Genomic DNA, 15,715 nt, shown 5'->3' with positions numbered 1-15,715 from the left:
TTAACTTTTTTTTTTTTTGGTAGTGGGAGGAAGGAGATTGTGGCTCTCTTCCAAGAAGTCTGAGAATGGAAATCCAGATATAACTTTATCTTGCTGTTTTCCTCACCAAGAATGTGAGCTTTAACTTTTCTTGGGGATACCCTCCTGCGGGGGTGGGGGGGGGAAGGGCGAACGGATGGTCAGCTCCCTGTTTTCGCCTGTTAGCTGGTTCTGTGATAGGCACTTTCACACCGAGGCCAGCACAGGGGCCTCACAGTGCCCACCGGTGGGGCTGGGGTGGGGTTAGGGTGGGGTGGGGTAGGTACTTCCAACTTGGCAGGTTTTACAATGCAGGCAAACTTCTCACTGTGCCCAAAGCTTGTTATTTTTGTTTTCACCAGGTTGGCTGGCCATCGAGTTCCCCACATCCACCTTTCTCTCACCCACAGTACTATGGTTCCTAACACCTGCAGCCACACCTCACAGGTGCTGGAGAACTGAACTCAAATCCCCCTGCCTCCACAGAAAGTTCTCTAACTCACTGAGCCATCTCTGCAGCCCCAGTTTACAGTTTTACGTTGAACTGCATTCATAGCTATTTTAGGGTGCGTGCGGTCTGAGGGCCACAGGTGGGACACATCCAGAACTGGATGCCTGACTCAGCTCTGCATTAACACGGAGCCCTGTCAAAGCCAGGGACAGTACATACCCTAGCTAGTGTCTAAGGAAGACACCATGGCCGCTCGTGTCTGCCCCTCTCTCTGCCATTCCCTACAGGCTGTGATGTCATTACACCGAGAATGTCCTGTAGGGGCTCCAGCTCCTCATCACCTGAGCTTCCTTCCTGGGAACACACTGTTGCGGCAAACTCTAAGGGTAGCCAGGGGAAGGAAATGACCAGGGACTAATCTAAGCAGCTGGCATGCTAGGTTCCCATTCCCTGTCTGAGTAGGCTTTGCTCTTTCTCCTCTTCTGTGTATTGAGTGTCTTAAGACTGGGTTAAAGAAAAGGTACCGAGTCAGGTTTAGTGTCACTCATCTGTAATACCAACTGAGGCAGGAGGATTAGAAGTTTGAGGCTAGCCTTGGCTATACATAGTAAGATCCCCTATCCCTCAACAGATAAATGAACTACAGAAAGAAAAAGAAAGAAAGGAGAAAAAAAAGGTACTGTTGCTTATAAAAATATTTTGAGGGGGAGAGGCTGGGGAGATGGCTCAGTGGTACAGAGCATTTGCTGGTTGTCCGGAGAACCTGGGTTTGGTTCTCAGCACCCACATCAAATGGCTCACAACTGCCAGTCACTCCAGCTCCAGGGGATCTGACACATCTCTGGCTTCAAGGGCACCTGCATGAATGCAATGCACAGAGACTCATCAGCCATACACTCATATACATAAGTGAAAAATTAAAAATTAAAAAAAAAGTAAAACTCTTTCTCAGCAGGAAGATCTAGATGGCTATCCAGGAGACCTCCAAGCTGGCCCAGCTTCCGTGTGGCTGGAGCTCTTGAACTTGTTCTCCAGTTGCTGACCTGGGACTGTGTGAAGTGCTCAGAGAAGGAAGGCTGAAAGGCAGGGGCTAGGGTCTGAGGCCAGGCATAAAGTCTGGTCTGGTGTTGGCTCAGAGAAAGTTGTTTCTTCCACAGAAACATGAAATTGGCCTCAAAGGCTACAGGGTCTACAGAGCTTTACATCAAGTCTGGATATGAAGGTCAGCTGAGGCTGATGGACAGGCTGAGTTTATGGCAGATGGCCCACCTGATCTGCAGCCCGCATCCCCGAAGGGCCTGCATGCGGGAGGAGGGTCAACCTCCATGTGGAATAGAGGCCTTTCTGGTCTTGAGAGTGGGGTGGGGAATGCCTCCAGGGTTGAACAAACAGAGATAGCCAGGGTTTGTACAACAGGCAGGCATCCAGAGGGTCAGAAAGACTGGGAGCCAGCAGGGAAGCAGATTGATGACATCAGACTCCAGCGGGACATGGCTGCTATCCCAGTGGGGGTCGCCTCCAGTCTCTCTTGCCCTGGCAGGACCTTGATTCTGAGTGAGGCTTGCCCAGTGGCTTGCAGTGCAGGGACACTGGCACACTGATAGGAGAGGATAATGATAGAAGGGGGTTGTGTACAGTCAGAACATGCAAATACTATCAGAAGTAATTTCCGTGCCTGGGCTTCCAGTAGTAAGGGTGAGAAGACTTTTAAAAGACAGATCTAAGGTCAGTAAGAATCACAGTGGAGTCCAAACAAACAAAATGAACCGCAAACACCGACTAAAATCTAGGATGGAGTCCTGCACACCAGCAGAGGGAGGTATTACTGGGTGCTCATGGGAAGATTGTAGGAGGCATGGGGGAGAATGTTTGGAATGTTACCCTGTAATTTCAGCTCTCTGAAGGCAGAGACAGGATGATTGTTGAGGCCAGCTTAGACTAGACACAAAGACCTAGTCAAAAATTAAATGGCAGAATCCTAAAGTCAAGGGGACTTTAGTGTCTGATCATCTGCCAAGGCACAAAGTCTATCTCCAGTCTAGTGTCCCTGATGTGGTCATTTGGCTCAAACCTTCTGGAACAGGAATATGAGGACTGTGCCCAGCAACCAGTTCCTGAGTTTCCCTTACACATGGTACTTATGGTGGGGAGCTCCTTCAAGCCCTGTCATTGGTTAATTTGGATTGAGCCCGCCATACAGGGCACAGAAGCCAGAAAGCATGTCTCCCTACATTGTTTCTTCATCCCTCCATGCTTCTCAGGATCCAGATCTTTGATGTTCTGGCCAACTCACCTCTGGAAGAGCTCTCTGTGCAGACTGAGGTGCCGTGTCCACCATCTATTAACTAAATGGAAGTACAGATAGCCCAGGGACCGAGAGTTCAGGATTTAGAATTACATACCCCTAGACACAAGACCTGGTTCTATCGCTTACTAGCTGGGCAACCTTGGGTAAGTTACCTAACCTTTCTGAGCTGCAGCTTGCTCCTCTATAAAACAAGGGTAGAAAACAGTGGCTCCATTTAGAAGATTAAATACCACAGTGCCTGGAGATGAAGTTCCATGGAGCCTGGCATAAAGCCAACAGGTTGGGGAAGAAGCCCCTTTCCCCCAGTTCTGTGGCCAGAATCTCGAATTTCATTTTCAGCTCCTGGGCTGGGATTTAGGCCACCAGCTCCCCTGGTCCTCTGGTCAATGGGTTCACAGCACTCGCATCCAATGTCTCCCTAGGATTCCTGCAGCAGCAGCGGGTCATGGGATGTTTCAGTAGCAGGGTAGAGACAATTCCTTACAGCAAAGCCATCTCTTTCTAAGTCTGCATCTACAGCTATAGCTATCTTACCCGCCTATTGGACTGGTTCTGTTTTTCTCCAGCACTCTGACTCCTAGAAACAGCTTCAGGTGGAGGGGAACTCGGGAGGGCCAGAAATAAGACTTGAGTGGGCAAAAATGGCGTAATTACTTTGCTCATCCCGCTGGGTACCGTACCATCCTGAATGGAAGAGCTCAAACTCAGAATCCCAAGGGAATGATAGGAAGGACTAAAGCTACAGGCCCAGGGCTGGACCGACCCCATTCACATGCTTTCATGGAGACCAGGATCTTTCCAGCCCCAAGGAGCAGCAGCAACTGAGAACTGAGGCCCGAGGGACACAAACAGACCCCGAGACTCTACACATTCTGGGAGATGTGTGTCTGTATAAGGTGACATCTGTTATTATATACTACTTAAAAAGATGGTATATAGCATCTTGATGAAAACATCAAGCTAGCTCAGAGAGAAGGGAACTACTCTTAGGTGAAGTCTTCAGAAACATTTTACCAGAGTGTAATTGAGTCATAGGGTTTTAAGGGTGAAGGAATGGAGAGGACAAGTCTCCGCAAGGGGAGGGTGGAACAGGAGTTGGGTTCGGCACGGCATGTATAGGTGACTTGGAGGCTCCTGGGGAGAAATACCTTGCTTTTCCCTGTGAGCCATGATGCTGGTGTAAAAGCATACCTAGAGAGGGTGGAATGGGTGTTTCTGCTGTAGCTATCTGGCCCACAAGGAGCTATCACCTATGTCTTCCATCCTGTTGACATTTTTCCTTTAATCTGAGCTAAGGTCAACTGAACAGACCATATTTGGACTAAGCTGTTCCTTATACCCCAATTGGAAAATAGACCTGTCAAAACTACCTAAAGACAGGGCTGGATTAAGATTTCTGCCTCAAACAATAAAATAGGTCTTCTTAATCCCACCCTCCTAATGGATAGCAATACCTAATCACACATGAAGGCTATTCCTTTCAAGTTAAAAAGCCCTCTCCCCAAACCATTGCCTTTAAAGAGTTTCTCTCCTTATTAGGTTGGCCTTCATGTCTATGCAAAGGGGCGGGACATGGATAGCCGTTGCCTAACTTCTTTCCCTTTCCTTCACCCCATGAAGTTCTGGTTCCACAAACATGCAGAACAAGTTTGTACACTTTTCCTGAGAAAAGTTGTCCTTAAGGTTGATCGTTCTTTTAGACACAGACAAGAAATCCCTCTCTTCTCACTCGCAAAAGAAGCGGGGAGTTGTGGAAACTGCCTCACTGACTGGGTTTTGTTTGTGCCCAATTCTTCTACCCATGTTACATGCATATCTGTAAGGACAAAAACCTGCCCACAGCTTCCCTAGGCTATGTCTACTGTTAGACCCCTCATAGAAAAAGGAAAAAGAAATCTAAGGCAAACTAACAAAACCTGGCCAGTCAATTCTATCCCATAGGAAGAGAAGCTGTTCACTGGTGACCAAATCCAGCCATCAAGCTTTCGAGAATGCTCTGGTGTCAGAGAGCATACATGGGATGGGCCTCTGCACATGTCTAACAGTTGTGCAGCTGGGTCTTCATGTGGGACTCCTACAGTGAAAGCAGGGGCTATCTCTGACTACACTGTCTGCCTTCAGATCCTTTTCCCCTAACTAGGATCCTTGTCTAGCGTCAATAGAAGAAGATGAGCCTAGTGCAACTTGATATGCCAAGACTCCTTTCCTAAGGACAAGGGGAGAAAGGGTGAATGGTGGTGAGGGGAAGGAGGGAGGGCCTGGGAGGAGAGGAGGGAGGGGAAGCTGTGATCAGAATGTAAATAAATAACTTAATTAATAATAAAAAAAGAACCGGCAGAATAAATGACTAATTGAGAAAAAAAAATGTTCTGTTGGTCAAGGTTAAGGCAACCCATAGGGCAGCTTCACTCTTCCTCATAGCACAGAGATACCCACAATTCCTAGCAATTGATAACACTATGAAAGGCCTAGATATGTTAGGAATTTTCTTTGTCTGGTAGAGTGAATACGAGAACAGGCTCTGCAGTGTCATAGGTACAGCCTGCTATTTTCTACTGTACGACTGGGGTACATTTAATTCTCTAAGCCTCTTTCCTCCTGTGGAGATTGGAGCCATTGATACCCACTTCCTAGAAATCTTGAGAGTTCTGTATTAAATAACAAGCGAGCACCGGTTCTTAGAAGGACTCAGGCATCTGCTCCCTGCTCACCTCCTGTGTGTCTTCCCTGCCCACTTCAGTCTTCCTCATCAGACACCCCAGTTGAAGATCAGCACCCCACTGGAGCCAGATGATAAGGAAGGGGGCTCACCGTTCACCTCCTCCTGCCCGCCCTATAGGGTTTTTTGTTGTTGTTTGTTTGTCTGTTTGTATGTAGGCTTTGCCATGATATTTGGTCACACCCTGGGGTTGTCACCAGCAGTTTCAGTCTGAGCTTTGCCGAATGCTATGAAGTAAACCGAGAGAGCTAGCTGCAGGCAAAGGGATCAAGCAGTGATCTGGAGTTGGGGAGGAAGAATCAGGAGTGTGTGGTTTTGTCTTAGAGGAAGAGGAATAGGAAGCCAGGACACAGGGAAACAGAAAACCCCTGTCAACAACTGAGTACCTCCTTCATGTGAGCTCAACCACAGGAGGGGAAGGTCAACAGATGTGAGCCCTGCTTCCTGCCTGGGTGGGTGCAGTCGGAAGGACATACAAGACATTAAAACAGACCAACTGTTGTCTCCTCTAGGGGCAGGTCAGAAAGCCATAGTGGCACATCCCTTCAATTCCAACACTTGGGAGGCAGAAGCAGGCGGAGCTCTATGAGTCTAAGGCCAGACTGGTCTATGTAATGAGTTCTAGGCCAGCTAGGGCTATCTAATGAGACTCTGTCTTAAAAACAAAAACAAAGCTTCAAATATAAGGAATGGTTGCCTCTGGTTAGTCAGGGAAGGCTTCCTGGAAGTGGCAAGCTTTGAACACTTCTAAGGAGCTGAAGGTACAAGGGCAGAAGGGGAGGAATTCAGTGTCTGGATCAGCAGATACAAAGCCTAGCGCTCTGGAGTTCCCCCTCCTATCACATGCTTATGAATCTCCTGTCCTCTGAGGCCTCCTTCACCGGTCCAGCAGACCTGAGGACAGGGTTGGGTCATGAGGGGTCTAACCTCACTGGATCGGAGAACGCCGAAGAACGGGTAGAGGAAGGCAGGCACGAGGGCTGCAGCTCCGAGAGGCACCGCCTCGGACACCCAGTACACGGCAGTCACAAGCAACACGTAAGCACACGCAGCCTCCTGGAAGGGCAGGAAAGAGGTGCTTAGTTATGGGGAAACTCGTTGCCATGAAAACTTCAAGTGAGACCCAGGACCAAGGCAATAGACACTTAGACCCTATGGGGATACCAGGATACAGTCCTGGGAGAGGCTAGGCTGACTTTGGCCAATGAGGGTAGCAGCCATCCTTTGTAGGTGAAAGTGTGGCTTCTCACTGGGAGGCCCAGGGTTGGGTATGTGCTTGGGTGACATATCCAGGTGAACCCTGGGCTTTGATAGAGTCCCAGCTCTGATGATTCTTAAAGCAGTACAGTGTAGAGGCATGGTTGATTTTGAACATAGCATTTGGGGTCAGGTTCACAAACCCTGAAGCTGGAGTTCAAAGCTTTACGTGGTGCATATTTGAGTCAACTTGTTGAGACAATGAAGGGTCCTGGGGGTAGTGTAAAACAGATCAGTGTGTGTATGATTGGTACACATATGGGGTCTGGGGGCAGTCATCCTGAACTTCCACCCAGGTCTGCAATGTATCAAGATTTGGGGGTATCTGGTATATACCCACTGAAAGGAAGTGGTTTGGTAAGAAGTGGGATTTTAAACTAACACACAGGGTGGGCTCCATACTGTGTTTTCATAGCCTCTGGGGTGGGCTTCTACCTCAGGACTCTTCTAGGGAGACCAGCACAGCCTGGAATCCATCCTTTCTCCAGTATCATTGGATTTATGTTCTAATGTTAATATTTAAAATTTCCATTGAAACATAAACAGGCTTCACCGTCTTAAAGTACAGTTAAACCCTCTTGTTTCAAAATGTTAATTCAAAACATTTAATTCAGTAGTTTTTTTTTGTTTTTGTTTTTTGTTTTGTTTTGGTTTTGGTTTTGAGGGACAGGGTCTTGCTATGTTGCCAGGCTGATCTCAAACTTGGGTTCAGGTGATCCTCCTGAGTCAACCTCTGGAGTAGCTAGGAGTAGCTTGCATCACCACATCTGGCTTCGATGTTAATCCGAAGAGCTGTTAGGCAAGAACTGTCGGCTATTTTTTCTCTTCAGTTCTCAACTTGAGCATATAACCACGTACTAGCAGTGAGTGGCAGCACTCTTCCTGGGGGTGGAGGGTCTGGTGTAGACTGTAGGAGACATGCAGCAATCCCCAGTCCGAGAGGCTCATTTTAGAGGACGGAGAACAGACTTATCGTTTCTCAGCCTTGCCTCTAAGGACACTTGGGATGGACTCACTCTTTGCCCTTTGGCCTTCCTGTGTGGTGCATTGTGTCTAGTAGTATTGTTTGCCTCTTCCCACTTAGCTATCAGAAGTGCCTCCTCCCCTGAGTTATGACGGTCCCCAAAAGGTGCTCACCATCCTTGGAGACCAAGCCCATGGCCTGTTGCCACAGAAACATCTACCTACAAAGGGGATATAGAATAGCATCCATCCATCTGTGTGGAATGGAAAAGTGGGAAATCTGGAAAATTTACCAGCTTTTCCTCAACTCATCAAAAACCACGCTGTGCAACCCAAGAGTGCAGAGGGTGAATAAACACGACATCTTTATCAAGACCCCACCTTTCCTGGCCTTAGCTTCTGGCAATGCTGACTGTATGTATGTTAGGAGTGGTCTTGAGGAAGCCTTGGAGGTTTACTCTTGGGGGAGGTGGCTGTCTGAGATCTTAACAATTGGAACATTCTGAGGTGCAGAGAGGACAATGACAGAGAATCCAAGCCAGCTGTAACTCTGTCAATGTTTAGGACTGGGAGCAGGTTTGGCCCGGCTCCAGTCTGTTTGTCCATCAAGGAGTATGACGGACCTTGCTCCCATCCTGGGCTGGTGAGGGGCAGCAGGAGCTTTTAGCTGGCTTTGCTGGAAGGGACCTTGCTCCCTCCAGATAGTCATGGATTATGGACGGTTGGCTTTAGGAAACGGGAAATGGGCCCACTGTTGACTGTTGCTCCCACTGAGATTTCCTCCAGGGTCAAAGGATCAGATGAGATAAGACTTTGGAATTGCTGATAATATAATAGAAGTGATACCTTTTGGAGAAGGATGCAGTTTAGAGAGATGGCTTCCTCGTGCTCCTTGTCCTTGGAAACCATGCCTGTGACTTGAAGCCACAGGAACATCCTTCTACCATGGAAATAGAATTCTGTCCATCTGAGTGAGATGGGAAAGTGGGAAATCTGGACATTTCCCACTGGAAGTACAATTCTACTTCCCCCTTTGTGGTAAGGAGACAGGAGGAAGGGTTTTTAATTTCAGGGTTAGAATTAAATGTCAGAATGTGGTCTGTCCCTCATTGGGATACCCTTATCCTGGTTACTTTACAGGGCCCTAATTTAAGTTTATTTCTTTTTGCTTCTATTTCAAATTTGAACTGAAACCAGGCATGGGAGGGGATTGTGAGTTTGATGCTAGCCTGGGCTAAATAGCAAGACACTGACAACAGAACAGAACCACAACCCAACCAACAAAACAAAACAAAACAAAACAACCCCCCCCCCCAAACTTATCAAACAAACAATAAAAGGGGAAAGTATTAAGGTGGTATTTCCCTAAGAAGGCAGTTTCTACCTTAACTCTAGCTTAGGTTCCCTTTCCAGGAAGTTTACTCTTCACTCAACTCAGGTAAACCTCACTCAAACCTTATTAGAAGGGGTTTGAAGCCTGTTCATCTGTTGTCACAAGTGACTGAGGGGGCCCTTTGAAGAATCTCCTTTGGAAGGTCAGGGGGCAACCTCCACTCGAGGCACTGAAGTGTTCAGATGAATGTCCTTTTTGATGTTTTTTTTTGACTGGGGATCAAGTCTAGGGCCTTTTGTAGGCTAAGCAAGTGCTATCCCACACAGCCACAGGCTCCAGCCCTATCCTCTTCTCCTGAAACATCATGGAGCCTAGACTTTAAAGGAAAGAGGAAAAGTCATTTTGACACCTTCTAAGATATGGCTGCGAACTGTCACTTCGAAGAATTAGCAAACCTGCCCAGATACTCAGCTGCTTCTCACAGCGCAGCCCTGAATAAGCCGGCCCACCTAGGAACTCTGAGGATTTAGCATTGGGATCTAGAGTGCAAGGGGTGGGAGGTAGGCAAGAGGTATAGCCAGCAGTATGTACCTAGTTTGTGCCTCCTGTGGGCACTGGTTAAGATCCCCAAACATGAAGGCTGTTTGTGGGGGATGGGAGGCATGGCTTCTTAACACTGCTCCGTAAAAGAGGGCAATGTGTCTCTCATGGGGATTTTTTTAAACTAAGCTGGCATGGAGCAAAGAATACCATAAAAAGAAAATTCAAAACATTGGGTCTCCTTAGACAAATAGAAAATTAACTGTTATACAGCTCCCCCCCCCCAAAAAAAATGTCACTGTCAACCACTGTCTAATAATGCCAGACCTGAGTTGGGTGCCTCCTTGTCAGACTTATTTGCTAAAGATTTAAGTCAGCTTGTATTTAACAAGACCACAATAATCCCCTCTGTTTAACTTTCTAAATTTAATCTTGGTTACCCAGTGCCCCAGGGAACCCTGTGGGAGATATTTTTGTTGTTAACCTGCCTTAGTTTTTTTTCCCCCTAAAGTTTCAAGGACCATGTCCACTGGAGGGGTAGCTATACATCCCCAGACAGGTGAGGAGAGAGAGGGGAAGGGAAGGGAGACCACGAAGGTCCAAGAGGCCAACTGAATGCAAACGTAGCTACGGCTTCTTTGTTCCCGATTTCCTGCCTAAAATTAGGCCATGGGGCTTGCATTTCTGTTTTCTTGTTGCATTATGTCTGCCTGTCTGTCTGTCTGTTTGTTTTTAAAAAGCAGAGACGTATACATAGAAGAAGCTGATAGTCAGAGGGTCCTAAGCACGAGACCAGAGTAACAGGCTTTCAACAGTTACCAGAGTAACTGTGCTTTCAACTTCAATAAACCCTTCCCAAAAGTTGCATAGAAGGTTCAAGATGGCCATTTTTGTATTCTGGTTGCCAGAGACAACCATGACCAGAGGACAGACTCTGGACAGGCTCCCTCCCAGTCCCATCATCCCTTTCTAGGGATGCCTTTTGAATCTCTAATGGCTGTCACATAGCCACAGGTTGAGAAACAGGGGACCCCCTCAGTCTGTCCTTTCTATGGGTTCAACCACAGTTACTGTAATTTCTTTTTCAACATGACAGTCATTTCGGCTATAGTTTCCCAGCCTATGAGGAGGCAGAATTGGGGGACCCATCTTGAGACAGAAGGATGCAAATGATAGTTTTAAGGAAGAAAGTACTTTGCTCTCCTCCAGATAAATGTGACAATTCCATCCATCTCAGCACAGTTTTTTGGGGGGTGGCCCACGAGTATTCCACTTCCCTCAGACCTCCATCATTTGCTCCCCCAACTCCCACTGATGCCCTGACAGGAGTAGGCAGGCTGCTACTTACGCTGGTGGGGTAGATAGTGGGCAGAGGCAGCAGCAGCAGCGGCACACAGATGACCAATAGCAGCTTTCTTGCTTGGAGAAGGCCCTGCAGAAAGCCCATGGTGGACCTGTCTGGATCGAGCCCTCGATAACTTCGCACTATGCTCCACTCTCAGTCCAGGAAGACTTCTCACACCTTCCCTGGCTTCCAAGAGTTAGTCCTCTTTGGTCTCGGGAGCAGAAAAGCAGGGTGGCTGTACCCAGTTTCCAGAGAAAGCTGGGCTCCTTGCCTTCTGCCTTAGGTGAGACGGAGCAGCATAGTGTTATGGCCATCGAAGAGGAACCGGGAAAGAATTATACACCGGAGCGGTGAGTTTTCTCTCTGTGGTTAACAAGAGGGTGGCTTCATTCTAGATACCAGCAAAAGTCCTTGCAAGCAATGAGCTTGCGGTTGCTGGTCAGCACTGAAGAATCATTTAAAGCAAAAAAAAAAAAAAAAAAAAAAAAAAAAAAAAAAAAAAAAAGGAAGCCAGTAGCTTTTCTTCTTTCTGGTGACCTGTTTGGGGGCAGCTGTTGTTTTACCTCCGACCTGGCTGACTGTTGGTAAAAATCTGGTGGCCCCTTCCCTTAAAGCCAGTGTTAGTCTGAGGCATATGTAGACCTCAGACTGGGAGTGAGGGCACTCTCTCTCTCAGTACCTGACACCTTAAGTCTGTTTAGATTTCTTCCCTTCCAATTGGGCTCCTACTTATAGTTTTCCTGAAGTCTGGACTTTCAAAGCAGCCGTGAAGAATCTCCAAGACATTCCTTTTTGTTACAGGACTAAAACTAGCCAGAGGCCCACCTTTAACTTTTCTGAACCAATGGGACAGGGCAGAGGGCAGTGGTTCCGCCCACTTCTCAAAGCCTATCAGCAAGTTGAAAAGAATGAGCCAATATCGCATCTGAAGGCGGCCCTTGATTGGTCTCAGCAGGGGCCTGCTGGTTTGGCAGAACCCAGGCGGCTCTCTTGTTTTTCCATTTCTCAAGCATCCCAGGGGTTGGATGTTGGTCAGCACCTTGAGCTTAATCCTACTTCCCCAGCACTGCCCTGGTGCTTGCAAGCATGGGACACAGCTTTCCTGGGAGAGTCAGTTGCTCACCAGGCAGAAAGATGACACATCTGGTGGCGAGGGGGGGAATATAGGCATTAATTCTAGAGAAGTGTGTCCTGGACTGAACAGTACTAAGACTTCCTTCCAGGCAAATTTTGTTTCTTGGGTACTTGCAGGGTAGAAAGGTCAGAGTCAGCAGGAAGGATGAACCTGGAGAAAAGGCGCTGGGATGCTCGGGAAGAAGGGAATGGCTCACCTCTGCACTGGAAAAGTCTAGATGCCAGTTGGAGTGGGTGTCCATTCACGTCTCTGAGGCTCTTTACCAAAAAAGAAAGGAGGCTGTCCTCCTCGATAAAAACATAGGAAAGAGGCACAGTGCAGAACCGTGTGAGCCATGGGGACAAGGCTCACCAATAGTCATACTGGGAATTTGATTTAGAGACATGGTTTAGCCTTTTTTTTTTTTTTTTTTTTTTTTTCTTCCCCACATTCAGAAAGGACAGATTGGGAACAAGACAAAAAAGAAAAAGAGAAAGAAAAAAAACCATAACTTCTTTTAAGTGATGGTCTTGGCCAGATGGCCTTGATGTGGAAGCTGCAGAGTCAGGGCTTGTGAACCCGTGTTCTTTTGGATTCACAGGATTTGGGTACCCTGTGCAGCCATAGCCCTTTGAAGTGATCCCTGGCCTAGAAGTAGAGCACCCAGAGAAGCGGCTCCATAAAACCAGTTCTCCTTGATTTTTTTTCCAGACAGGTCTTTGAAGTCATCTAGCGATTATATGATAGGTTATGGTGAAGTCACCTCTACCTGCATGTCAAAGACAGGCTAGCTCAGCTCCGACATCCTTGCCTCATTTTTTGTGATGGTTTAGAAATGCAGAATAAACAAGACCACATGCCTGTGATGTTTCAGTTACGGAGATGAGAGAGATTTGGATAAAAATAAACAGCTGGAGAAATGAACACCTCCCGTCAAACTCAGAAGCTGCTTCAAATTCCTCCATGAGCTAATCTGAGGGACTGGAGATTCCAGTGAGTTGAGTAATGCAATTAGGCCGTTTGTATATTACACCATGGGTGACATTTGTTGAATAAAACGAAGCAAAGCAAGTTGCCTGGTAGGGCTAGTAGTTCTCCTGACCCATCTGCTTCCCACACTGAACACCACTGTCCGGAATACAGGACTGTGTTAATTCTGTGTAAAAAAAAGGTATAAAAAGTAATCAAACTCTTAAAATATTTATTTTGCATCTTTAGGCCAGGATGGCTTGGAACTAACTATGTAGCCCAGGCTCACCCCCAACTCATGGGGGTCCTTCTTATAGCAGCCTCCCGAGTGCTGAGAATATAGGTGTGAATCACCATGCTCTTCGGAAGCAGTCAAACTCTCATGAAAAGTAGAAAAGTTGCCTTGGTGTGGGGAGAAACAGGAAGAGAGTTGTTCAAAGGTCTTGGCCTGTCAAGATGGAAACCTTTCAGAAGTCGGTCACACATCAGTGTGCAGGTTGCTGATGTGACCTGGCTCAGTAGGAGAGTGCTTGCCCAGTGGAGAGGAAATCTTGGGTTTGAGCCCTACCCCCTAATAAACAGAACAAGAAGAGACTTCAAAATTGTGCGTGTGTGTGTGTGTGTGTGTGTGTGTGTGTTTCAACACTGCTATGACAGCAAGTTTCACGCTGTGTGGTTTTTTTTTTTTAGCCACAACAAGAGGAGGGTACGTAAGATATTAAGATGGGCTAGGAAAGTAGGGGACATTACAAAGTCACTTAGCCGGCTTTTCAATTTACGTCAGTTCACCTAATAATATGCCTTTGACAGGGCGACTCTAGATATGATTCCTTCATTAGATTTAGGTGATGAGACTGCATCCGCTGTGACAGGTTTCTCGTCGGAACACCAGAGATGCAGATGGCTATGAGCATCCCAGCTGCACACGGGAAGTTTCTAGACAGCGTGGACATGACAGAAAGGATTCTATGAGTCACAGGCCAGTCTCCCCTGCAAACTTCATCCCCTGAACTCTGTGAGCAAAGATGATTGTTGAGTGCACAACAGACACTAAAGAGGCAAAACTGGGGTTTTGTGTCGGACCTGTCTCCCCTGCTGTTCACCGAGCAAAGAGTGGGGTTATTATTTTGGGGAGGGGTTGTTCTGTTGGGCAGTAACATCATATTTGATTTTATGTAGCAACGAAGCCAATGTCACAAAACTTTTTGTGTGTAAAAATTAATCTGTCTTCATTTAGAGTAAAGTGATGTTTAAGAATCTAGCTACTTGCTGGGCAGTGGTGGCACATGCCTTTAATCCCAGCACTTGGGAGGCAGAGGCAGGCGGATTTCTGAGTTCGAGGCCAGCCTGGTCTACAGAGTGAGTTCCAGGACAGCCAGGGCTACACAGAGAAACCCTGTCTCGAAAAACAAAAAAAGAATCTAGCTACTTTGAAAAATGAAATCTTTGCTTATGTTTAAAAGGTCATGGCCTTTTGACATTTTCAGCCCTTGATTCCTACATTGACCCAGGCCCCAATTTATGAGGATAAAGTGCCTTTAATTTGTGTGCGAGTGTGTGCTTGTGCATGTGCGTGCCCGAGCGTGCGCAGGTGAGTGAGTTACCATTGATCCCAGTGTTCTTTGGAATGATTTCCCCCTCACACACCTCCAGCCCCTCCCCCAGCTGCAACTCTTACAGCATGGCACAGTAGGCAGCCAGCCCATGGGCTGGTCTTCCACCAGGCACCCAAGTACAAGGATGAATCCGGCGGAGTCTCCTGCTCTTAGGGTTTTGCACACTTCTAGGAGTTGAGGTATTGCTGGTTCCCTGCTCACTCCACATGCAGGAAAATACAGAGGTAATACACAGAATTGGCTATGGATTATGGGCCCAGTTCTGCAAAATCCAGCTGTGTCTGCATGCTGACTTTTGCTGTATCTAGACAACACAAGGAACAGTATGGGTGGAGTGGGCTATAAAGAGGGGAGGAGAGGGGGTTACTATAAGAGGCTGGAGATGAGTAAGACCCCCAAAATAGTCATAACTAGACCTAGTTATCGGGGCATCAGAGACACAATAGAAAAAAGGCAGGCAGAGCAACTGCTGAAGAGAGCATGTGGTACGCAAATGAGAAAAACCAGCAAAAAGCAGCATCAAGGAGATGACTCAGTGGATAGATCATTTGCTGGCCAAGCATGAAGACGTGAGTTCAAATCCCCATCATCCCATGTAAAAATTCAGATGTGGCCATGAACCCCAGTAACCCTAGCATTGAGGGCTGCAGAGACAGGAGGATGGCTGGGGCTTCTGGCAGTCAACATAGCCCAAGTTAGTGAGATACTCTGTCTCAGGGGAATAGAGAGAGTGACAGAGCTGAACACTTGACATTTTCCTCTGACCTCTGTGTGCATAGGAGGTACACTCCCCCATGTGCTCATACATACAAGTACACGCATTTGCACACACCACAGAACATGAAGAAGAGGGACAGAGAGAGGGAAGGAGAAAGAATTAGAAACGGTTTGGGATCTATGAGGAATGTTCAGGGGTGAGAAAGCAGGACTGAGGGTTAGTGCTCTGAGCAGGAGGGTAAGGAGAGGTTCATGTTCGAGAGACATCCTGTTTGGAAGCGATACTTTCTTCCTGCATCCTAGCTCTTCTGCAGAGAGAGCATGCAGCCAGAACATGCAGGCAAAGCTCACCTGCTGGAAGATTT

The 15,715-nt window shown here is 47.3% G+C and overlaps 1 protein-coding gene across 1 annotated transcript in view; it reads right to left on the bottom strand.

Annotated features, from left to right (window-relative positions):
* The window catches only part of Slc13a4 (solute carrier family 13 member 4), a 37,147-nt gene extending 25,429 nt beyond the window's left edge, over positions 1-11,718 (bottom strand). The window contains exons 1-2 of the mRNA XM_034519763.2: positions 10,938-11,718; positions 6,424-6,552 (exon numbers count right to left, since the gene is read on the bottom strand). Coding sequence (XP_034375654.1) covers positions 6,424-6,552; positions 10,938-11,036 — 228 coding nt within the window. The 5' untranslated portion in view covers positions 11,037-11,718. The remainder of the gene's footprint in view (positions 1-6,423; positions 6,553-10,937) is intronic.
* Positions 11,719-15,715: the final 3,997 nt, after the last annotated feature.

Source organism: Arvicanthis niloticus, chromosome 15 (assembly GCF_011762505.2).
Source record: "Arvicanthis niloticus isolate mArvNil1 chromosome 15, mArvNil1.pat.X, whole genome shotgun sequence".
NCBI classification, from domain to species: Eukaryota; Metazoa; Chordata; class Mammalia; order Rodentia; family Muridae; genus Arvicanthis; species Arvicanthis niloticus.
This window is presented reverse-complemented; position numbering and strand designations above follow the sequence as displayed.